Here is a 24,279-nt window from a genome sequence, read left to right as displayed (position 1 = left end):
GCTGGGCTCCCGACATGGGCAGGGAAACGCTGGGGTGAGCAAACTCAGACCTTCCTGTCTTTAGCCTTGAGTCTCAGGAGACCCTCTGCATGTGGTTGTGCCGCCCCAGCATGGACGGCAGGCTTACCCAGAGACCTGCCGGGAGGATGCTCGGGTTCCAGGGCTTCATCTGCCTGGCAAGAGCTGGCGGTCAGCGGTCAGCGGTCAGGGCCAGTACCCCTGGCTCTGCAGGTGAAGCCCCAGGATGTCCAGAGGCCTGGATGAGCGAGCAGTGGTCTGGGCTCTTGGGAGCATGAATTCCACATTCCCGTGAGGACCAGGGGACAGGGTTTGGGAAGGTGGTCCTCGGAGGGTGGCCCTAGGGAGGTGTGAGAGTGACGAGGGCGGGGAGGTGAGGGGTTCGCGTGGAAGGTTCTCTCTCGTCCTGGGGTCTGAGCGCCCAGGGGCAGGGGCCCTGTTCGTTGTGCAGACCATGCAGCGGGAACTGTATATTCTGAGCAGGAGAACAACAGGTCAGGAGGTCAGGGAGGCCCCCAGGCCCACTTCCAGGGCAATGGAAGGGAGACTGGGTGACTCTGAGCAGAGAGTGGGGGGCAGGGGGCTTCCCTCAGGTACGCCGGCTGCTCCTTTCCACCCCTGCGCCTGCTGGTCCCATAGCCGCTCGTGACAGCCAGGCAAGTGTCACCCGTTCTGCCAGGAGCCGCAGACGGAGTGGAATGACGCCACACACACTGCGGCTCGCGGTGCAGGTTTATTGCAGCAGAGAGAACCCACTCGCCTCACAGATCTGCGGGCTGGGGACCGCCAGCCAGACGCGACTTTGTCAGTTTCCAAAGCGCGACCTGAACACAGCCGAGTAAGTGCAGTCGAAAATCAGATGCTACCTCCAATCGCTTTGGGCAGTTTTCAGAGAAGGGACATGTTGCCAGGGTTGTTTGAATGTGGCTTAAACTCCCAAATAAATTCCTCCCAGGGCAGCAGTGCCCCAGAGACAGAGTAACTAAAACATCCTGTTAAGCTTCAAGGTCTTAGGGCAAATGGGACATCAGGTAACTGGATAATGAGGCAGATTTGGGGGGCTGGGGGAACCGCTGGTGTCAGAGGCCACCCCTGCCTGAAGGGACCTATGCACCCCCTGGGAGGAGGGGACAGAAGCATCCCCACCAGAGGTCTGGCTCTTGCTTCTGGCTCTCCAAGCCGCTGGCTGTGTGGAGGCTAATTTCTGAGTCCTGAAGATAGCAGGGTGGAAATGTGTTTTTCACCGAAGGAACAAGGAAAGCTGTGAGGGCTGGCTGGCCCAGCTCAGCCCCTTGACTTCCCTTCTCACTGGGCCCTGGGCCCAGCTGATGCCTGCAGCAGTGGTTGAAGAAGGAGAGGTGGGTCAGAGCTGGAGGGGCTTCTGGCTTTAAGTCTAGTATGCCCCTTCTAGAAAGAACGGCTCTGACACCACCTGTGTGGTACAGTGGATGTCAAAGATGCCCTCGGTTCCCTGGAGTTTCTGAAATGCTGCTACCTAACAGGATGGGGACAAGGGCCAGTCTGAGATTCCCAGGCAACCGTTTGAATCCTCCCTGAGAAGGTGGGCAGCAGCCAGTACTTGGTGTTCTATTAGCATTTGAGGGGGCATGAGGCTGAGAATGTGTGGGGCAGAGGGAGCTGGGCCCGGCTCATTCACAGAAGTGGGGCTGCGGCCGGCAGCTGCATTTACTCTGACGCAGCCTGTGAGGGACCAGAGGCCACGGAACCACAGATATCAGCGTGCGAGTGAGTACCTTGTCTGGCCTCCCCAGCCGGCAGGTGGGGAGCTCCGAGAAGCAAGGTGAACCTGCACTTCGACCTGAGGGAGAAGACGAACCAAGTGATGGTCGGAGGAAGGCCTCTGTAACAACCCTTAAAGGAAAACAAGCAAACAAACAAAAAACCCATCCTCTCCTTGTGTCAATCTACAGAGCCACCCCGATTCTCATTTGGGGAACATTTTGGATATCACCATGAAAAAAGTTGTCCAGTGGTCACTAAGCACCAAATTATTTTACAGCCTCGTTTCAAACGCAGCTATTTTGCTCCTGGTGCTTTGGAATAACCAAAATATTTCTCGCCTAACAGCAGAGTGGAAAAAAAAAAAAAACCCGAAAACCCTGCGCGTCTCCCTGGACGTCTTCTGCTTTTCCCAGAGTGGGCGGCCGTCAGCTCCGCGGCGCCCCCGCGCCCTCCTCCCCGACCCGCCGCTTGCAGGTGAGCATCAGCAGTAGGAGCAGCGGCAGGTGCCAGAGGCTGCAGAAGAACAGCTTCCGGGAGCTCTTCCGGTCTGCGTCCCGGTAGAACCGGAAGCCGAGGTAGGAGATGTACAGGTTGATGGGCAGGGCGATGACTGGGAAGGTCCAGGTGGTGACGTCCAGGGCGGGCGCGGCAGCGCACATGGCGAGCAGTGCCAGGCAGTGGCGCAGGGCGACGCGCCGGCACAGGGCCGGGTGGGTGACGGACATCATGCAGTAGCCGCCCCGGGAGTAGTCCTCGCGGAGACCCCAGCTCAGCGCGTTGAAGTGAGGGAACTGCCAGGAGTAGAGGATTCCTCCCAGAAGACAGGCCCCTGCATGGAGGGGGAGGCGGGGGAGACGGGGAAGCAAGACAGGCTGTCGTCAGAGGTTTACACAAGCATCCCTTCCGCACCCCCGACGGCGGCGGCCCAGCCTGAGCGCTGCGCCCCCTCCCACCGCTTCCCCAGCCTCACCCAGGTCCTCTGCTCTGAGGCCGAGATGGAGATGGAGGAGACGGGCTGGGGCGCTGAATCCTCTCCTGCATCCCACGTCCTCACCGCTGGGGCGGGAGGCTGGGCACCTGGGTTCCCACGGGGCTGAGCACCTGCGGCTCCTGCCCGCACCCCCCCCCCCATCCCCCGCCCTCCACGTGCTCACACCACGACAAGGAAGGACACGTTTAAGGGCAGCACTGTCCCGGTGAGAACGCTGGGCTGTGCTCTGCTTCCCACAGCTGGCCTGCGAGTGAGGGGCTTGGGTGAGAGGCGGAAGGACCCTCCTGGCAGCTCCCTACTGGGCACCACCAACAGAACCGGAGTGCCGTGGGCAGCCCGGGAGATGCGGGGGTGGGCACCACAGACGGGGCGCAGGGGTACACGGTCCTCACTGCCGGGCAGTCACCTGCCTGTCATCTGCAGTTTTTTAGGACAGGTGAACACCTGAGCATCTCTTCTCTGGAGCTGGGTCTTCCCTAAAACACCCTGGGGTGAAGGCTACCAGTTACTGAGCACCCCCTACTAACAGACACTCTGTCACCTGACTTAATGTGACTGCAGGACTTTAGGTAGATTTTATAATACTCATGATGGCTCTCAGGTGGCTCAGAATCTGCCTGCAATGTGGGAGACCGGGGTTCAATCCCTGGGTTGGGAAGATCTCCTGGAGAAGGAAATGGCCACCCACTGCAGGATTCTTGACTGGGAAATCCCATGGACAGAAGTGCCTGGTGGACTACAGTGCACGGAGTCACACAAGTTGGACACTTGCTACTAAAATAACACATAATCCTCATGAAGCAAACAAATCAGACGATGCTAAGTTCCCTAACAAGAGGTGAAGGAGGAACTCAGCAGGAGCCTGTCTGATTTTCACCCTGGTTCCCCCGATACACTGGGACCGCGTCTCCCGAGGGGGCTGCAGCCACTCCTTGGAAGACAGTTCAGGTTCATTCCTCCTCTCCGCACACAGGACGTGTTCCCCGAGTGCCTACTAAGAGGCCAGCATGGTCTGGGCAGCCTGTCAAGTCCCCCCGTCCATTCTGACTCTATCTTAACTAGCACATACACATCTCAGTTCATGCGAACACTCTCCAATGTGAACAGTAAAAGCAGCAGCTTCTCTTTGCGGAATCTGCTGGCAAAGAAAGGATGGTGCCTGCCACCCACTGGGGACGACCCTGGATGCCAGAGAGGCAGCGGCCAGCAAGGAGTCCAGCGGGTGGGGAGCGCGCAATGCAGTGACCCTGACGGCTGCGACTCAGAGAATCAAACAGGGCGACCTGGGAGTGACTGCTCAGGGAAGAGATTCCCAAAGGTGACGGAGAGCCGCGGCCAGCTCCACTGTCCCGCGGAGTGGCCCAGTGTGTCTGGGGCGACGTGAAGGCTGCGGTCAGGCTGTGTGTGTGTGTGTGTGTGTGTGTGTGTAGACAGCGTGTGAGGGCAGAGCCCCCAGTGTGTGTGTGTAGACAGCGTGTGAGGGCAGAGCCCCCAGTGTCAGGGGTGTGTGTGTGTGTGTGTGTGTGTGTGCGTGCGCGCGCGGGCTGTGTGTGTGTGTGTGTGTGTGTGTGTAGACAGCGTGTGAGGGCAGAGCCCCCAGTGTGTGTGTGTAGACAGCGTGTGAGGGCAGAGCCCCCAGTGTGTGTGTGTAGACAGCGTGTGAGGGCAGAGCCCCCAGTGTCAGGGGTGTGTGTGTGTGTGTGTGCGCGCGCGACGTGAAGGCTGCGGTCAGGGTGTGTGTGTGTGTGTGTGTGTGTGTGTGTGTGTGTGTGTGTACAGGCCCGTGTGTGTGTGTGTGTGTGTGTGGCGAGGTGAAGGCTGCGGTCAGGCTGTGTGTGTGTGTGTGTGTGTACAGGCCCGTGTGTGTGTGTGTGTGTGTAGACAGCATGTGAGGGCAGAGCCCCCAGTGCAGGGGTCATCAGGGACAGGTGACGGGGGCAGACACTGATGCCTTTCCTGCAGGCGGGGAACACCCACAGTTCTTGGTGGAGACGTGGAGGTTCTCTTGGAGGCTGTCTTAAGTTTGCCCATCAGACATCTGTCCCGTGAAGACGTGGCAGCTTGTCCACAGGCCCCGTGGAGAGGAAACATCCGGGTTCTCATGCTCCTGGCACTTCCTATGGGCAGGGCTGCCCTCACCTCACAGATAAGAAGGATTAATCAACTTGCCTGAGGCTCTTCTGCACCCCTGGCACCTTCTCCTACAAAGTTGTTGCCAAACAGCGACTGACACTGGTGGCAGGGTACTCTGCCTGGTGGTCGGGCTTCCCAGGGGGCACTAGTGGTAAAGAACCCACCTGCCAATGCAGGAGACATAAGAGATGTGGGTTCAATCACCGGGTTGGGAAGATCCCCTGGAGGAGGGCAGGGCAACCCACTCCAGTATTCTTGCTTGGAGAATCTCATGGACAGAGGAGCCTGGTGGGTTACAGTCCCTGGGGTCGCAAAGAGTCAGACACGGCTAAAGAGACTTAGAACCCACGCGTGCCTGGTGGTCATCAGAATGTTGGCCACACTTGGGAGGAGAGGAAGGCTTGTTGGACAAGGAAGACTTGTCTGTTTATTAAGATAAGAGTGCTGGTGCCTTTAAAAAAAGTTTGTCCTCCTACAACCACACAGACGATATTCTTCTTGACAGTGAGCACCCTCAGGGAATTAGCCGAGACAGAAGGCAAGGGTGGACCACCCAGGTACAAGTGAAGTAGAAAACAGGGCGACAGAAGGCCCGCTTCTCCCTTGTGGTCTGATGACAAACTAGAGCCGTCTCCGGATGTCAGAGGGACCAGCACGGAGGAGGCAGTGTGACTGGTTCTTGGGGCACTGGCCACTGGGAGGCTCTGAGCACAGCGCCAGCCCAAGGGGACCAACAGGACCAAGTTGTGTCCCCTGGGGACCAGCATCGCGATCATGTAGAGGTGGGGGAGGGGACAGGTAAGCCAGGGCTCAGGAGCCGTGCTGCTCTTGAAATGGCCGAGAAAGAGCCAGTGCAGCTGGGAAACCAGGCTGGAAACGGTGGAAACATTAGGCTCCCACGTGGAGTCTCGCTTGTCTTTTTCGAAAGCCCTCTTTTTTCGTGTGCCAGCCGGAGTCTTCTGTTTTGCTCAATACACATTTTCAGTTATGCTTCTCCTTAAAATAACATAATTAAAAAAAAATCATTTTCCTAAGAGTAGCATGCTGCTTCCTCCGGGGGGAGGAAATTGGGGTAGGGGTGTTTGGCTCCTGTCACAAATGAAAAGAGCTTTAGAAATCACAGCTTAGCCTTAATGGATTGTAATCACACGTCCCCACCCCCGCACAGTTCTCCTCCACCGGCTGCAGCGGCCTCAGCTCCTATGAAAGATGTGAAACAAATGACTGTCTCCATCGAGATAAGGCGGGCGAGCACAGGAAGCCTGGAATTAGTCCGGGGGCCTTGGGGGAACCCACCTTCCTTGTGGGGGAAACATAAAGCCCTCAGTTTCCTGACTGGAAGGCCTCTGCTCACGCTTGCCCCCACAGAGCAGTCAGCTTGTATTGGGCCTGTGTTCTGTGACAACAGATGTTGACTGCACACCCACTATAGGGTAGGCTTGGTCTGCCCTCGAGGCCCTCTTTCTGCTAGAGTCTGCCCAAGGACAGAGACAACACACGAGGCACAGCCCGGGGGATGTCACCTTCAGTCAGGGCTTGAGGACAGCTCACAGGAGCAAGACCTCAGTCGGCTCTGGGGAGGTCAGGGAGGGCTTCCTGGAAGAGGTGATATGTGACCTGAGATCTGAAGATGGTCTCTTTGAGTTTCAGTCCGTTCATACAAGCCATGTGTGTCCTTCTTTTCGATGTATGTCCTCATTTTCCTGCCTCGCTGCAGAATCTTCATATCTACTGGGTTTAATCGCATCCAGGAGGCAAGCCTGCTTCTTTTGTTTTAATCAAATATCTGTGGGTCGATGAATATGCAGAACACGGCAGTCTGTGATGGTTGCCGCAACTGTGCCTATGACTTTCCAGAGGATAGGTGAGGATGGACGACTCCACGATCCTGTTTGCAGGCAATTCCGGAGAAGGTCCGGGGGTCGGGGGCCTTCCTTCCTTCCCTCATCACACACAGAGAACACGGGAGCTCGCCGACTATGCTGTGTGCACGGACGTGAGGAGAACTCCTAACTCCCGGCCCCTCCCTGATTAGGGGGGCACCTAGGTGAGCAAGGCCAGCCAGAGTCTTCCCAGCCACTCCTGGAAAGTACTCTCAAAGCCTCTCTCAGCCACCCCCACACCGCCCTGACGAGCGGAGAGCCCCACCCTGCGCTCGGGCCCGTAGCATGAGGCACTCCTGTCGTTTTGGGGAAACCGAGTCAAGGTGATCCCCGCCTAATTCCCGACACAGGGGAGATGAGACGCTCCAAGCTAGAGCTCCAGCTCTGTCGGAACTCTTCCAGAAACTAATCCCTTCGGAATGGACTTCAGTGGTTTCAGCTCGCTCGCTCTCTCTGCTGCCCTGTGGGCTCACATTCAGCCCTTCCCATTCCGACCCCAGCCACTCGCTGCCAGCCGCTGTCCACGCAGGGCCTTGAAAAGGAGGAAGAGACGCGGCCCCAGCCTGTGCTGGGCTCGGGGTCCTCCCTCCCCGGACAATGGGCTCCCTCCCCACGCAGCCCCCACCCCTTGGGAGCTTCGGGGTGATGAGCTCATGTAAACTGGGGGCTGGCTGAGGGGTGGGCTTGGCCAAGCCTGAAGCTTCACGGCCAGCGATTTCAAAGCCTTGTTTCCGAGGGTGAACACGAAGGCGCCTGGGGAGACCAATCAGCCTCTCCTGCGTGAAGAGCATCCAGGACGCGGCAGAAGGTGCACGGCGACACAGGGAAGGTGAAAAGTCCCCTGGAAATAGGAAACGGGGTCGGAATGGCCGCCTGCCCTTGAAGGTTCTCTGGAAGGGACGGAGCGGGATAGACAGGCAAGGCAAGGAGGGGGAGATGCTCACCCTTTCCCCCCACCCCGTCATGGTCCCCGCCCGCCATCCACGAGCAGCCCCTTGAAGTTTTGTTTGAAGCGAAGTCGAAAGCAGAGGCAGCACAGAGCCCTGAGTCCCAGGAAGTCAGGGCTTCCCTCCTCCCTTCCCGGTCCCTGGGGTTTCCTCACCTGCTCCCCACGCCTCAGCTCACACTCGAAGGTCTGTGCTTTTATCACACAAACACGAATCTGTTTGCTGAACAGAACTGACTCTGTACTCCGGGCCGGGCGGCATCCACCAAGGCCCAGCTCCTGTGATCCTGACCAGCTATGTGACCCAGGGGTGACAAGGCCAGACGCTGTGTACCCAACGGTCACCAGTTACACTGCTGACCTCCGGCTCGCGGTGGGTTTCTCATCCCTTCCTGCTTAGGAGTTTGTTCTTTCAGCTTTGAAGAGAACAGAGCTCTAAGTATTGTTTGGTTTGCTAATATTCCCGTAGTGTTCCCTGTTCACCCTGTCTTTAGAAATGTCATCTATCTTAATCAGTCTAGTGCTCTAAGGCCAGGTATGGAAAAATCTCACACGAAAGGAGCTTATTTGTTTTCTAGTCTGATTTCGAAGCGAGGCAGCATTTTAAAGAGAATCTTCAAAAGTGTTTGGGTTAAATGCCTGGTACTTATAAGCCCTCAATAAATATCTGTGGAATGAATGAGTGAATGAATTCTGTCCTACCTTCTCACCCTGGAATGAAGGAGGTAAATAAGGTGAGACAGTATCTAACATTTTGTAGTTTACCAGCAGAGGCTAAAAATCCTCATTCCTTTTTGTTTCTAGAACCATCCATCTGTCGACTGTCACTTCCTGATAAGAGCTTGTTCCTGAGTCCTCATTTGTACCTGCAAGTTGGCTGACATAATTAATGTCGACCACACAACATCGGAATTACAGACCAAAGGCGAGTCGCAAGCCTCTACGAGCCAGTCACCAGACCCATCCCATAAACTCCCAAGACCTGGGACTTACGCAGACTTAGGGAAATGACAAAACAGAATCTGAGCCTTTTAAGACATGGGGGGGGGCAATGGGAAGAGAGGTGGCTTTGGTGTGGAGGAGGCGGAGGGGAGGGCAGGGACTTTAGCCTGAAGCCCCTGAGATAAATAGACAGTCTCCGGAGGTAAACACTGTCGAGAGGCTAATGCGTGTGGCTCCAGAGCCAGAGTGTCTGCTGTCGGGCCCTTACCCACGGTCCCCACCCCCCGACCCTCCCTACGGCCCGCAGGTCACCACTCTCCTCGCTGGCCACTGCCGGCAGAGTCACACACCTCGGACAGCGAGCTGGCTGTGCTAGGGGCCGGTCCTCTTACTCAATCTTCCTGAGTTTTAGGTGGTAAGCATTTTTAATATTTTCTGCTAACAGCAGTGAAGCCAAAAAAAAAACAAAGCAGCAAAGTCATTGGGCAGGTGGGAAGAAGGGTCTCAGAGGGGAATGGACACAGGAAAAACCCCTTGTCATGGTCACCTTTATTGACACAAAAGAGTGTTTTCAGGCTGAGCCCTGGCCGGGGCTGGCCCCCTAAAACCAAAATTCCCCTGGGAGAGAAGAGCCACCTGTTTACCGTTCTTTGTGCAGCTGCAGAACAGCGGACACCAAGAACACCTACCGTTTGTTTAGCTTTTACAATATCCACCCATTAATCTGTTTGTCTTCACCCTCCACCTGGCCCCTCAGTCCTGCCTCACAATCACCGCTTCCTCCCTGGGCTGGATTCCCAAGGGGCGGGTCAGCACGGGCACCCTCACCACTGGGGCATCGAGGCCACCACCGGGAGAAGTTCTCTCTCACGTGTGATAAAACAAACCAGACAGCAATGATGCCATCGTGGGGAAAAGAAGCCAGAGCCCCGGGCTGTCCTCACGCTTATCTCATATCTTCACTGGAGGCCAGACAGAAGGCCCTTCAGCGCTTGGGGCCATGAGGTCTTGATCGCCCCATGGCCACCACAAAACCACAGAAAGATCCAGATGCTAAGAAGGGGGAAGGGTAATTCCAAACATGGGATTTCTTTACTCCGTCAGCCGTCTGCGAAGCACTCAGTTTTCTGCAGCTACTTAATCTGGTATCTTTCCTCCCAATGGGGTGGCCAGTTCCTTCGAGGCAGGACCTTCAAGGTGAGGCTTGGGGATCCTCATCGCACATGGCCCCCAGCTGTGGCCCCTCACTTGTGACCACTGTCCACCAAGCCCCAAGAAAGGGCTTTAGCATAGGTCTGCCTGGTCAGGGGCAGTGTCTATAGAGTGCCGGGGCTGGAGTGTGAAGCCCTAGCTGACCAGCTGGGGCAGGTGAGCCGGAGTGGGGAGGGCACGGATGACGTTCCCATGTAGGCACTCATGCCTCCCAGCCCCCGTGCACGCGCTCTCTCTTCTTCTTGGAAAGCACTTCCCCTCTTCAAGTAAATGGGCCGTGACTTATCTCAGAAGTCACTTGGCTCCAAAGTCTTCGTGGCAGCCTTGGGGGGCCAATTAAAGGGAACCCAGAGGCCCCGCTAACGCTCTCTGCTCAGTAATCGCCTGCCTGCCTGTCCCTCAAGATGCTGAGACAGGAGGAGTCCGTGGGAACTGGACTGGGTTTCGGTGACTGCATCTCTCAGGGCCCCGCATGGAGTCGGTTGAGGGGACAGTTCAGCAGGGGGTGAGCCCAGCAGAGGGTACTCTGTGACCACCTAGCCCCTCTCCGCAAATGCCGCCCCCACTCCCCACAACCCCCGGCAGCAAGTTCAGCAGAGATTTCTAAACACTTCTGTCCTCACGGCTGCTCCACGGTGATCAGTCTTCGGAGGTTTAAAGACAAGAAGGGTTGGAGATACCACAGAAGAATTTTTTTTCCCTTCAGAAGGGCTCCTTCAAACAAACACGACCCCTAAGATAAGAACCCAGAAGAGATATGACCACCTCGGTGGATAACAGAAATGACCCTGATACCGCATCAGTGACAGGACCATCTGCCATGCCCTCAGTCCAAATCTCTTAGTGTTTCCAGGGCATTCTAGCAGTGAGAATGCTCTCTGGTTCTGTCTGTTCAGACTGGCTGTTCTCAAATGTGGTCCCTGGATCAGGGGCATGAGCATCACGTGGGAACTTGTTAGAAATGCAGGTTCCCAGGCCCCATCCCAGACCTACTGAAGCAAAGCTCTGGGGGCAGGGCCCAGGAACCTGAGTTTTAATAAGCCCTCCATCCAGGGACACTGATATGCACTGAAGTTTGAGAACCATCATTTTGGACTCTAGCTGGTGACTTCCCTGTTAGAAAATGCAGTTCTAGAAGGTGACAAAACTATATAAAATGCTAGCCAACTTAGTCCCTGAAGTCCCAGGAATACAAATCTTTCGACTGTATTCTCTCAGATTCTGCCTTATTGTTTGTGTGTCATGTCCTCCTGTTCTCACAGCTGATGCTCAGAGATACTTGTCGATCGATATCTGGTGGCTGACTTCGGAATATGTTAATTTTTCCATCTCTAAAATGGAAGGTACTTATTCACTGATTATTTCATTTATCCAATTCATTCAAAGATTTATGGCTTAGCTTGAGTTGGCTCTGCCTATCAAATCAATATTTTGAAACTCTTGAAGCAATCTGCAGCATGACGTGAAGTAGTATTACTCTTTTTGTATAAATCTGATAAGGCTTTTTGTTTTAGTCACCAAGTTGTCTGACTCTTTGTGACCCCATGGACTGTAGCCCTCCAGGCTCCTCTGTTCATGGGCTTTCCCAGGCAAGAATACTGGAGTGGGTTGCCATTTCCTTCTCCAGGGGATCGTCCTGACCCAGGGGTCACACCCATGTCTTTTGCATTGGCAGGTGGGTTCTTTACCACTGAGCCATCTGGGAAAGCCCGACGGCACTTTAGGTGTATGATTTGATCTGTGGTGGATTAGGATTCTGGGGGCAGTAAACCATGCCACTGCTGTGTTCCCCTCAGTGCATTTTAGAGATCTACGGCGAAGGGATGTAACAGAAGTCAGTCTCAAAGGCCACAGAAGGACCTTGCGTGTGTGGTTACACAGCCTGTTAGGCTGCTCTGCGCTACACCAGGGTCAGTCCAGGCAGTCAAAGGCTTGTTGCTTAGGGTTGAACGTGCATTCTTGGGCTGTGGTCTAAACAAAGCACAGCCTGGCCTGAGCTGCTCTGTGTGAATGAGTCTGTACACAAATGATGAGATCTGGATTGCAGAAACAACTATAATTCAAATTCAAGGGAAAAAAAAATTATTTTAAATATGACTCTAGCCGTTTAGCCAGACCGAGACTGTGGCTGAACAAGGGCTCTGCCTGGACATGCGTCCTAAGTGAGAGGACCTGAACAGCGCTTGCTCTCTGGCCTCCAGGGACGCGGCTCAAGCCAACATGTCCCAGGGCCCAAGCTCCTCGCAGGAAACTGCTGGGACAATGACGGGGCCTCCAACCTTCAGCGGGAACCTGGGTCCTTGGATCCTGCACGGAGAGCTGGCCGAGTTCTTCACGGCCCAAGACTGACTGCTGTCGCATCCCTCCAGAGGTGACCTGACCCTAGGGCTGTCACACTTGGTCCTGACCCTGGCCCTGGCTGGGATTCCCTAGACAGAAAAGGCAGTTTGGGGTGCCTTGCTCCTTGTGCCAGGTTTGAGGAAACTGAATAGGACCCAGGGCCGTGTCCACCAGATGGGCGGTGGCCTGGTGTAGGCGTCCACGTGTTGGGGCAGCAGGACCCAGGTGGGAACGGAGTACGTGGGGGAGGCAGAGCCGGGGAGCCACTTGCTTGCTTTCAAATGTCTGAGCATCACTGGAAAGGCTTGGAGGGGAGGGGCGGGAGAGGCTAGTTCGGTCAAGGTTGGGGCTTCAGGCAGAGCCGAGCAGCAGGAATCTGACCAGGAGGTGCCCAGATGTGCACTTAAAAGTTTACAATTGAAGATGGGGGGAGAAGCTCACATGTCATCCAATCCAGGGATGCCAGACCTGTGCCCTCCCCTCCCTCTTCCCTCACCCAAGACAGAGGTCACTATTGGACCCTGTTAGTGACCTGGTTTTTTCAGTAGTCATGTACAGATGTGAGAGCTGGACCATAAAGAAGGCTGAGTGCTAAAGAATTGATGCTTTCGAACTGTGGCACTGGAGAAAACTCTTGAGACAGCAAGGAGATCAAACCAGTCAATCCTAAAGGAAATCAACCCTGAATAACCACTGGAAGGACTAATGCTGAAGCCGAAGCTTCCAATACTTTGGCCACTTGATGTGAAGAGACGACTCATTGGAAGAGACCCTGATGCTGGGAAAGATTGAGGGCAAAAGAAGAAGCGGGCAACAGGATGAGATGGTATGGGGTTGCAAAGAGTCGGACATGACTTAGCGACTGAACAACAACAATGGACCCCAATGCTCTTCCCTACTAAGCCAGTAGACATCTCCCTATCTGCAAAGCCACAGCCAAGTCACAACTAAGAATTGCTCAGAGTCTGCAGATGAATGAAATCTTATGACCTTCTTTCATCTGCACTAATACACCAACTTTATGAATGAGGAAGACTTAACAACTCACTGAGTCTTCACAACAGCTCCGGGAGAGACGGGCTGTGAAAGCCTCGTGTGGGAGGTGAGGAGATGGCCGCCTGAGGTGAGGTTCTGTTCTGAAGGGCAAAAGCTAAGCGGGGAAGGGGGCGCCTGGGTTCCAAACCCAGGCCCCCTCCCCCAGGGCCACTGTTGCCTCCCACTCGCAAGAGACTCTGGTTTCAGGTTCGTCACAGAACAGACCGGCAAGTACACGTTAGGATATTATATTTGCAGATTCGTGAGACTCCGCCATTACAGGATATTAAAGCCTCTCTAAGAGACCATCCAGTGAAGGTGTCCTGGCCTTTGTGAGCTCGCCAGGATGGAGTGTAAGGGCTTTTATGAAAGTCTCAGGGATGTGGCTTCTGGGGCAACGGTTTATGGTCACCAGCCTTCTGATCGCTCATTTGAAAAATATGTACTTACACAGACGGCAAGAAACCTCACCACTTCCTTCCTAAGTGTCGGTCAGGAACACTAATTACTTGACTAATTAGACTGTGAAACTTCCCTTACAGATGGTAAGAAGGACCTATTTTCACCCCACAAATTTAGCTGTGAGTGACATCCCAGCCAAAAACCTGGAGGAGCGTTTCAATGGTTTTATTGTAGACAGCATGAACAATTTAAGCAAATCATATAAAAATAAATTAGAAACTAATGAAAATAGTCTGTCCTCTCTGAAGAGGGGGAAATGACCTGGTTCTGGGGGAGGCAGGAACCTGCTGACGGGGCTGCGTCTGCTGAGCCAGGCAGGCGGGGGCCCAACCCCGACACCTCCTCGGGATGTGGGCCGACCCTCCGCAGACAGGCCTCACTTGGCTCCTGACTTTCAGGCACTTCCTTCTCTTTCTATGTGTCGTCCTGTTCCCTCCCAGCCGCTCCCTATGCAGAGAGCGTCTGCTCACCCAGCGGCCAGGCCGCACGGTCGCCCTGCAGTTCCACATTCAGTGTTTCCAACAGCCACATTCGTGCTCTTGCCAAAGGACCGCTGCTGTTGTTCAGCTGGTACGTCCTCTCCGACTCTTTGCGACCCCATGGACTGTAGCCCACCAGGATCCTCTGTCCATGGGATTCTCCAGGCAAAAATACTGGAGTGGGCTGCTATTTCCTCCTCCAGATTCAGGGAGCAAACCCATGTCTCCTGCATTGGCAGGTGGATTCTTTACCATTGAGCCACTGGGGAAGCCCCTGGCAAAGCACTAGCACAGAATAAAACGTCTACAAGTACCGCAGCCCAGGGAAGGAAGCGGGCTCTGACTCGCGGTGGCCGCCCCTGGAAGCTGGCGCGGGGGGCACCCACGCCCTGGGCCTGTGGAGAAAGAGGCTGAAATACTCACCAGCATCCAGGCTGCCCGTGGCCGCGGTCCAGCCCATGACGGGGGGGATGGCCCCCACGACCGCCCCCACCCACGTGTTGGTGATGCTGACCCTCTTGAGCGGGGTGTAGCAGCAGGTGTATAGGAAAATGTTGAAGAGGCCCAGGGCGCCCGTGAGCGGGTTCACGCCCCAGGTCAGCAGGGCGACTCCGGGAACCGCACAGCATGTGGCGAAGGACACGGCGAGCAGCGGGCTGGAAGAGAGAGCAGAGAACACAACGCTGTCAGGGGTCAGCTCCGGGCGGCCAGTGTGCAGGTCAGAGCCGAGCAGGGGCGATCGGGCCCGGGGCGGAGAGTGGGCTGGGGGCAGCGCTGGCCTGGCCTCAGCCTGGGCCCAGGACATCCTCTGGATGTCATTTAACACGAGGAGGGACTTGCCTGCCAGAGTGCGGCTGCTCCTCCTGTATTTGCCAATTGGGGCTCACAAAGTGAGGAGGGTGGAGGCCTGCGAACCCTGAGTTTGAAGGGAGGCCCTGCCCCACCCCTCCCTGGCCAGGATTGTCCCGACCCCGCCACGCTCATCTGGGCAGGAGCGATGACGGCCCCCTCCTCCCCGGACTGAGCAGAGGGCCGCCCGATACGTGCCTGTTCTGCACATGGTTAGGCTGCGCAGCTGGTGGGAAGCAAGTGGTTGCGACGGATGAACCCCTCGGAGCTCAGAATTTAAGATCTGGCCACAACCAGCATCTTACTTCTGGCAGAGTTCTCCCCATTTATTTACCCTTTGTTTAAAAACACCACCCAGTTAGCAATAATGGGTAAGACTAGCGTGTCTGAGTGCACCTCTGTGTAATAAATTACAGGCTTGACATGGCACCAGCTCCATGCAGCGAGGAGACTGTCTGCAGTGACAGCACTTCCTGGGCCGGAGCGCAGTTTATAGACACGGGACTTTCAAAAGAGGTGGCACAAGGCTGTACGTCAAATAAACATCTACAGCGTAAAGATGACCGCAAGCCTGGTCCTCATCAGAGCCTGCTTTCTGAAGTGGACTTTGTGTGGCATCTTGTGAAAGGCTTTGTGGGAGCCTGGATGAACTGGGTCCACCAGTACCTGCCTGTCCTCATTCTCCCTGAAGCAATCTAAGCAGGTGCTCGAGCCTGCTTCCCCGAGGAGAAGCCACAGTTCACTCCCGGCCCCAGCATGTGCCCACGGGGACCCGGGAGTCACCAGTGCGCAGCTCCGAGGGTCTCTGGTTTTGGCAAGGCCATCAGGGCGAGGGCGGCCGTCTGTCCCCTGCAGGCATGGCCTATGCCTGGGACACTGCCCGCCTGCCTCTCAAGGAACAAGACAAGCTGGGGGTGGGGCAGGAGGGCAGCAGAGCCCACCTGCCGGAGACCAGGGGTGCCGAGGTGCTGACATGTGAAGGGGGTAGGACCCTCGCAGAGTCCTGGCTCCCACGCCAACCTGGGGAGCAGCACTGACCCCTCTCTCCCAGGCTACGACTGCTTGGGCCTGCAGGTGGAACTCAATGAAATGGGAGTCTTGATGGAAAGAGAGAACACCCGAGGGGTATGCTGTTGTCCTGGCAACAGTGATGGAGACCCTCTAACCACACCCGAGACTTGGTGCGTGTTCAACCTGAGGGAATCGCCATCCCCTTCCCCCAACCTCCTTCGCATCTCGCATCTGTGATGCCCCCTAGGGGCCGCTCGAGCTGCCCTGTCCCCCCTCCATCCCTCCCACCCAAAGACCCAGAGCTGGGGCTCCTCCAGGGCTCATCCCTTCCTGACCCTCAGAGTGATGGTGGCAGCTCCTCTCCTGCCTTCTCAGACTCCGGCCCTTCAAGAGACAGCTTTCGCTCTCCTGTAAGAGTGACAGATGCCCTCATCTCAACTTCTTCCCCCCATTTTCTCTCTCACTTTTCAAGGTAGACTCTCCAGTTTTGCTCTTGTGTAATCCCCTCCCTGGTCCGGCTTTTCCCTTCTGCCTCCACGGCTACTGCGCGCCTGCATCCTCACCTCAGTGGCCTTGTTCACCTTCCCCCAAGGTTCCAGCCATCCTCTCCGAGCCCCAGCCTGCCCACAGAGCGACTGTGCCCGCTGTTGTACCTGCTGGTCCCTCCCTCTCCTGCTGCACACCCTCTGGTCCCGACACCATGGAGCTGGACTCCCGAGTGTTCCTGTTGGGCAGGAAACACAGTCTTCCAGAGGCAAGGGGAGGGGGCTGCCTGGGGTCACTTCTCACTCTGCTCTAGAAAGAAGACCCGAGATGGCTGAAAAGCAGGGCAAGCATTATATCTGCTCTTCTTTCAATCAGGTAGTTTATAGCTTATAAGAAAGATATTTTTTTCCTCTATGACACTCTAAAAAGCTAGTTTTATTTTGGGTGGGAGAAAAATGTGGCTCATAAACATTTTTATTTTTCCTGAGTTGGACCTTGTGTAAAAAAAAAACAAAAAACAAAAAAACTGTTCACTCCTTCTTCAAGGGCTCTGGAAGCCCATCAATTCAAAGGTATTAGTGTTATGAAAACCCACTCCAGTGTTCTTGCCTGGAGAATCCCAGGGATGGGGGAGCCTGGTGGGCTGCCGTCTATGGGGTCTCACAGAGTCGGACACGACTGAAGCGACTCAGCAGCAGCAGCAGCAGCAGTGTTATGAAAAGACCTTTCACAAAGGCACATTTGAATTTAATTGATTGGGATAGGTGATTTTACCCAGAAGTTTAGTTTCTGACCCTTGTCAGAATCACAGAGAATCATGAGGTTCAAGCTTGTGTTTAAATTTGTGCTCAGGGGCACAGATGAAAACCGGGGAGGCTGGCAAGACACGTAAACAAGAATGAGGATATTTACCCAGGAAGCCATGACCATTCTCGGCACCTGGATCCTTGGGGGACCCACTTCCTGCTGGTCCAAGGAGCCGGGGTTGGCTCATGTTGTGGGCCAAGGTGCTCCAGTGGCTAATTCTGTGAAGTTTATTTTCCTGTGGTTCACTTTTCATAAGCATATATGTTTATCAACAGAGAGGTGGATAAAGAAGATGCTTTATACACACACACACACACACAAACACAATGGAATATTACTCAGCCATAAAGGAGAATAAAAGAATACCACTTGCAGCAACATCGATGGACTTAGAGATTATTTTACTAAGTGAGGTAAGTCAGACAGAGAAAGATAAATACCACACAATACCACGTACACGTGGAATCTTAAAAAAAAAATGATACAGACAAACTTATTTACAAAACAGAAATAGAGTTACAGAGGTAGAAAACAAACTTAGGGTCACCAGGGGGTGGAGGGGGAGGGATAAACGGGGAGAACGGGACTGACATGTTCACACTACTGTATGTAAGCTGGGTAACCAATAAGAACCTACTGAGCAGCACAGGGAATTCTCCTCAGGGCTCTGTAACGGCCTCTATGGGAAGAGAACCTTAAAAAAGAGTGAGTATGTGTATATGCATAACTGATTCACTTTGCAGTAAACCTGACACTAACACAACATTACAGACCAACTATACTCCAATTAAAACTTTAAAAAAATCAAATAAAAAGTATGTATTCTCACCCTACATTTGAGAAGGGGGGGGGGCGGTAAAAACCATGTTATAAAAGTAACATACATTCACTTCAGAACATTTAGAACTAAACCTAGAAAATCACACAAAATATTCTAAATTAGCTATTCAAAGAAACATGTTGGTTTATATCTTTCTAGCTTTTTTCCCAATGATATGTCTACTTTAAAAACAACTGAGAACACAGTGAACTGTGGCTTTATTATTCTATTTTCAATATGTCTTAATAATTTCCCTATGCCATTAAGAATTACTGTATATCATTATTATTAATGGGGCTTCCCTGATAGCTCAGATGGTAAAGAATCCGCCTGCAGTGTAGGATACCTGCAATGTAGGGTCAGGAAGATCCACTGGAGAAGGGATAGGCTAACCACTCCAGTATTCTTGGGCTGCTCCTGTGGCTCAGCTGGTAAAGAATCCTCCTGCAATTATCCTTAATAGCTACATGGCCTATTTGGTGGGCAGGCCGTGATAAATTCAATCAGTATGTCCACTTAGTATTTTTCCATTGTTTTAATTAGAAATAATGTTGGGATTGGGATGAGTATGTTACAGACAGGTCAGTGTTTACAGCTCTGATTATGATAAATTCTGAGACTAGGTTCCCAGGTCACTGGGGCAGATGATGTGCTCATTTTTAGGGGTTTTGACTTGTACCCCAGCCTGTACTCGAGAGTTTATACTCTTTACCTCCCTCCCAGCGGTGTATGAGAAAGTCTATTCCCAGGATCCGTATCAACACTGGACGTGAGATTCAAAACAAAACAAAACAACACAACAAACTCAAACAAGTTCGCTGAGACAGTCTTATCCCCATTTTACAGATAAAAACAGATTCAGAACCAGGACCTGTAACTCACATTTCCTTATGGGCTCATTCATGTACCCTGGGGGTTCCCCTCTAACCAGTAAGTGGGGGACACTGGTCTAATGCCACTTACTGATCACTGCTGGGGTCTGCTGGGGTCTTTTGGCTGGTGGCCTTTGGCTCGGAGCAGCCTCCTGTGGACTCACAGTTCCTTTAGTTCACACCACTGCATACGTAGCCTAACTTCCTACTGCGTCCCCTGAGATGGAAATGACTGGGAGGCACAAATTATTTTCATAAAAAGGGACAGACTTGGGATGTAATACACTGTGCAAGACAGACATGGTCTTCATCCTAGGGGTGATTATCCTGGGGTGGGAGACAGTAAGATAGGCAGGACAACCGAGTGGGGAGCAAGCCGCCAGGGAGCAGGAACCCAGTTCTGGGGTAGCAGGGGTTTGGGGTGGACACAGGAGGTTCAGGGACTTTTAAGCTAAGCCTGGATGGACAGATGGGGGGCAGGGAAAGGGTGGGGAAGCGTGTTTCAGGGGTGGGAGGGGTCAGAGAGCATAGGTTGTGGAGGCCATGGGGAGGCCTCTGGGCAGAAGTCCTTTCTGCTGCTTAAATTGAGGAAGAAAAGGGTCTGACCTGCTTCTGAGAAGGAGCCCTCTGCCTGCCAGGGGGGACACCATTCACTTCCCTCTCAGAAGAAGTCCATGTTAGGTGCTTTTTTTGAGGAAAGTGACTTGCCATCACCCCACTATACAATTTTTATCACACGCTCACTTGAGAGAGGGCTTCCTATGGCTCAGATGGTAAAGAATCTGCCTAAAATGCAGGAGACTCGGGTTTGATTCCTGGGTCAGGAAGATCCCCTGGAGGAGGGCATGGCAACCCACTCTGGTATTCTTACCTGGAGAATCCATGGACAGAGAGCCTGGCGGGCTATGGGGTTGCAGAGTCGGACACAACTGATTGACTAAACAACAACAAACAACAGCCTGTAATCTACCCTCCAGTTCAGTTCAGTTCAGTTCAGTTCAGTCGCTTCCGACTCTTTGCGACCCCATGAATTGCAGCACGCCAGGCCTCCCTGTCCATCACCAACTCCCGGAGTTTACTCAAACTCATGTCCATCGAGTCGGTGATGCCATCCAGCCATCTCATCCCGTCGGCCCCTTCTCCTCCTGCCCCCAATCCCTCCCAGCATCAGGGTCTTTTCCAATGAATCAACTCTTTGCATGAGGTGGCTAAAGTACTGGAGTTTCAGCTTCAGCATCAGTCCTTCCAATGAACACCCAGACTGATCTCCTTTAGGATGGACTGGTTGGACGCCCCCAAACCCACGTGGAGAGAAGGAGGGTGGCAGGGAGTGGGCCCCGCTTCTGCCCAGTGGTCTTGGGTAGACTGACACCAGGGCTGTCTCTTTCAAGGCTTCTTTTTCTTTGACTTTTTTTTTTCCTGGACAATTTTGTTACGTTTTATATACCTTACAAGTTAAAGGAAGCCTTGTTTGAAATAAGGCAGAATAAAGGAGTTAAATAAAAGAAAAGTGAGAGTTTTGGTTAGAGTCTTTGTTTACAGTGAAAATACATTAGTGAAAGAAGCAAAGGGCCCTTTTTGAGACTGGAAACAGGAAGAGGAGGAGCAAGAATAGAGAAAATAAATCAAGTGGGGTGTCTGGGTTATTTTTTAAAAATTCTGATTTACCATGAAATCTTTAAATATCATGGTGATACTAAAGTTGCTTAAGTTTAGCTGTTTTAATAAAGACATCTGTTTTTGATATAGAGAAAGATTAAAAAAGTATGATCATGTCTCAACTTGGTTACACACAACTATGGTTTTCTGCCTTACTCTCATAAAATATGCTCAGAGCCAAATCTCAAAGACTTGAAGAGAAATTTTGTAAAACACCGATTTCTTGTTATTTTAGGTCAGTTATTTATCATACTCTTTCTCTTAATCATACTGCTCAGCCCTTGACCAAAAGACCCACCTCCTCTCCCCATTCCTATGGGTTCTGGTAAGTACCCTGAACCTGGAGAAGGACACCCTCTGCCCCGTTATTTCTCCTTTTATCACTTATTCTTCATTCAAAATTTTTGTTTACATTTTTATCACTCTTTTTTGCTCCACTCATCATTTAATTTCCTTAGCAGTTCATCTCCACTTCAAGTGCTACTCTGAGGCCTGATTTTGAGACCTAAGACTGGAAGGAAGGTTAATAAAGAAGCTTCCTTGGGTTTCCCTGGGCTGGGGGTGACCCCAGAGAAAGAGGGCCTAGAGAATGTCAATTCTTAATTATAAATTATAAAGGTATGATGGAGTGAAACATGTTTCTAAAGATAACAATTATAACCGAAGAATATTTCTATCTCCGATTATAACTTTAAATCAAGAATTTTATTTTATTATAGCAAATCACAAAAATATAAATCAAAGCCAGGAAAAACTAGGTTGATCACAAGCAAAACATTTTTTTAAAATGTGCTCTTACAAATCTACCACAGTAGCTGTAATGGCTTTCATTGAGAACCGAGGAATTAATATGTCTGTGAGTGGATACTGCTGAAACGAATTTATGAAGGAGAGATCGTAAAAGCAGGTGAATGGGCGTGATGACATTGCGAACATTTCTAATTGTCAATAAAACAGGAAAAACAAAAGTACAAGTAAGGAAAATAGCATTACTCGATGGATGGGGAACAGAGGTGGGAAAAGGACCAGCAATTTTCTTGAACTAAAAAAAAAAAATTCTTTCATATCCGTTTACTCATTCATGCAAATAGATTCACGGCTCATGCTGAGGGTGAAATGATGGTTCATTTCCAAACTCACATCCAAAACTGAATTACATTTTAAATGGAGAGACCTTTCTACTGAGCACCAGTGTGAGGTCTTTCTACTCGGGCGTTTCCTGCCCAAGGCCACCACGGAAAAGAAACTAATAGATCCGAGGGGGGGGGGGAAATTTGCTAACACGTTTCTATGAATTATTTATTCTTCCCATAAAATCTAGTACTTCTTTGTTTACTAAACACCAACCTTTAGTAGCTCTATCAAAGTCTAATTTTCTATAGAAATTAGGAACAAATGAGAATAGACAAGCTTTAATTTGATACCTACTTATTCCACTTAAACACAATTTAAATTGCCTGACTTTTAAATGAGTTACTGGAGAAATGTGGCCTTTCTGTTTAAGTAATGTGTCAGAGAGGTCTATGAAATGTTATATAAAATCAAGAAGGTGTTATATTCTAAGCAGTTCTGCAGATAATTGGTTTACACAAAAACTAATCTCATACTGCTTGGTCATTTTTCCAGAATAAATGATTTTTAAATTATAAAATAAAATTCCCTTTCTTCAAAAACAAAAGAAAACTCAAAAGTGTAATCAAACCAAGCCAATTTAACTTTAATTTCCTGAATAAATCCCACATTTGAGCTTTGACCTGAGTTTTTTTGGGGGAAGTCTCCACAAATAACTGTTTTGAAAAGAGGTGCTCTTACAAATCTACCACATTAGCTGTGATGGGTTTCATTGAGAACCGAGGAATTAATATCTCTGTAAGTGGATACTGCTGAATTGAATTTATGAAGGGAAAGATCATAAAGGCAGGTGAACGGGTGAGATAGGGATCCTGGATCTTCCAGGGATCTGGGAGTGACAGAGGAATTCAGAAGGTGGTCCCTCCTCTCACAGGTGTGAGATTGGACCACTACCCTGGAAACCTGGTTTTCATGGACAGAAATGAACAATAGGAATCTTCTCCTTAAGAATTCCAGAACCTTGGTGCAAACTGCACATTCTTTTTTAATTGGAGTGTACTTGCTTTACAATGCTATGTTAGCTTCTGCTGAACAACAGTGTAAATCAGCTGTATGTACACATATATCCCCTCCCTCTTACACCTCCTCCCCATCCCTCCCCCTGCCCCACCCCTCCAGGTCATCACAGAGCGCCAAGCTCAGCTCCCAGCACTATACGGTAGCTTCCAGCTAGCCATCTATTTCACACGTGGTACTGTATATATGTCAATGCTATTACCTCATTCGTACCCTCCCTCTCCTTCCCCCACTGTGTCCACAGCCCCTTCTCTATGCCCGTGTCTCTCTTCCTGCCCTGCAGATAGGTTCATCAGTACCATTTCCCTAGACTCTGTATAAATACATAGGTTAATGTATGATGCTTGTTTTTCTCTTTCTGACTCACTTTATTCTGTATGACAGACTCTAGGACCACCCACGTCTCTACAAACGGCCCAATTTCACTTCTTTTTATGGCCGAGTAGTATTCCATCGTATATACGTACCACACCTTTATCCATTCATCCATTGATGGACATTGTACCATTCATCTTTATATGCCCTGTGTCTAAGGCTGGGGCCCAAAATGTTGGCTGAAACAAACCCTTACAAATCAGGCAAGACAGAGAATGCGATCTTAAAATGACTGATCCCATAACATCAATCAAGGGGAGTAGCATTTGATGATGGCAAATTGTTTCACATTGTCTCATTTGAAAGGAAATGGCAACCGGCTCCAGTGTTCTTGCCTGGAGAATCCCATGGACAGAGAAGCCCGGCAGCTACAGTGCCTGGGGTTGCAAAGAGTTAGACACAACTGAAGTGACTTAACAGCACATTTGAAAAAAGAGGAAGTGAAGTGACAGGAGGTTAGACCAAATGACTCCAGGTCATTAATAAAGGTGTTTGCTCCTATGACGTATTTCTCACGTGACTGCAAGGGATTGGTTGTGTAACTGTGATGTGATAGTTAACCCTTTATATTCATGGTTCTTAGAATATTGTAGGTATTTTCTGGTTGTAAACAGGGGCCTGGGGGCCAAAGGGTCTCCCATGCCCAGGACTGCTGTCAACAAATATTCACAACTCACGATGCTTCCAAAAAGTCATGAATGCCTTCTTCCTTCTTATGACAATGAGTGAAAGAGAGAGAGAGGTTAACATTGAGGAGACACTCGTGTCTCTCTCATTCACCCACTGTGATGACTCTGAATGATATGAAAACAGACTTTCTTCTGCCTGTTCTTCCTACTATGGTTTGGCAAGATGGAATGATTTTATTTTAAGGACAAAGTTCTGGACATTAGCACCGCTGTTCTTAAAGTTGAGACCAAATCTGTTGTTTCTGCCACTTTTAATGACTGGTGAACACTAAAGAAAAAGAAATTTCTACACTTATAAAATGTTTATGCTCTTATTACATTTGCAGTATATACACACCGAGAGACTAATCATAACCACCCGGACCCTGCAGAGCTTCAC

General features: G+C 51.6%; 1 protein-coding gene across 3 annotated transcripts in view; it reads right to left on the bottom strand.

Moving 5' to 3' along the window:
* Nucleotides 1-738: 738 nt before the first annotated feature.
* LOC122694758 (protoheme IX farnesyltransferase, mitochondrial) overlaps nucleotides 739-24,279 on the bottom strand; it is a 113,018-nt gene continuing 89,477 nt past the window's right edge. For 2 of the 3 annotated variants that reach the window (XM_043903897.1, XM_043903896.1), the window contains exons 6-8: nucleotides 14,608-14,840; nucleotides 13,257-13,344; nucleotides 739-2,590 (exon numbers count right to left, since the gene is read on the bottom strand). In XM_043903897.1, coding sequence (XP_043759832.1) covers nucleotides 2,056-2,590; nucleotides 13,257-13,344; nucleotides 14,608-14,840 — 856 coding nt within the window. In that variant the 3' untranslated portion in view covers nucleotides 739-2,055. The remainder of the gene's footprint in view (nucleotides 2,591-13,256; nucleotides 13,345-14,607; nucleotides 14,841-24,279) is intronic. The other variant, XM_043903898.1, reaches the window with a different exon arrangement.

The sequence above is a fragment of the Cervus elaphus genome, chromosome 5 (assembly GCF_910594005.1).
Source record: "Cervus elaphus chromosome 5, mCerEla1.1, whole genome shotgun sequence".
Taxonomy (NCBI): Eukaryota; Metazoa; Chordata; class Mammalia; order Artiodactyla; family Cervidae; genus Cervus; species Cervus elaphus.
The sequence above is the reverse complement of the archived record's forward strand: the minus strand, read 5'-3'. Positions and strand labels throughout refer to the sequence as shown.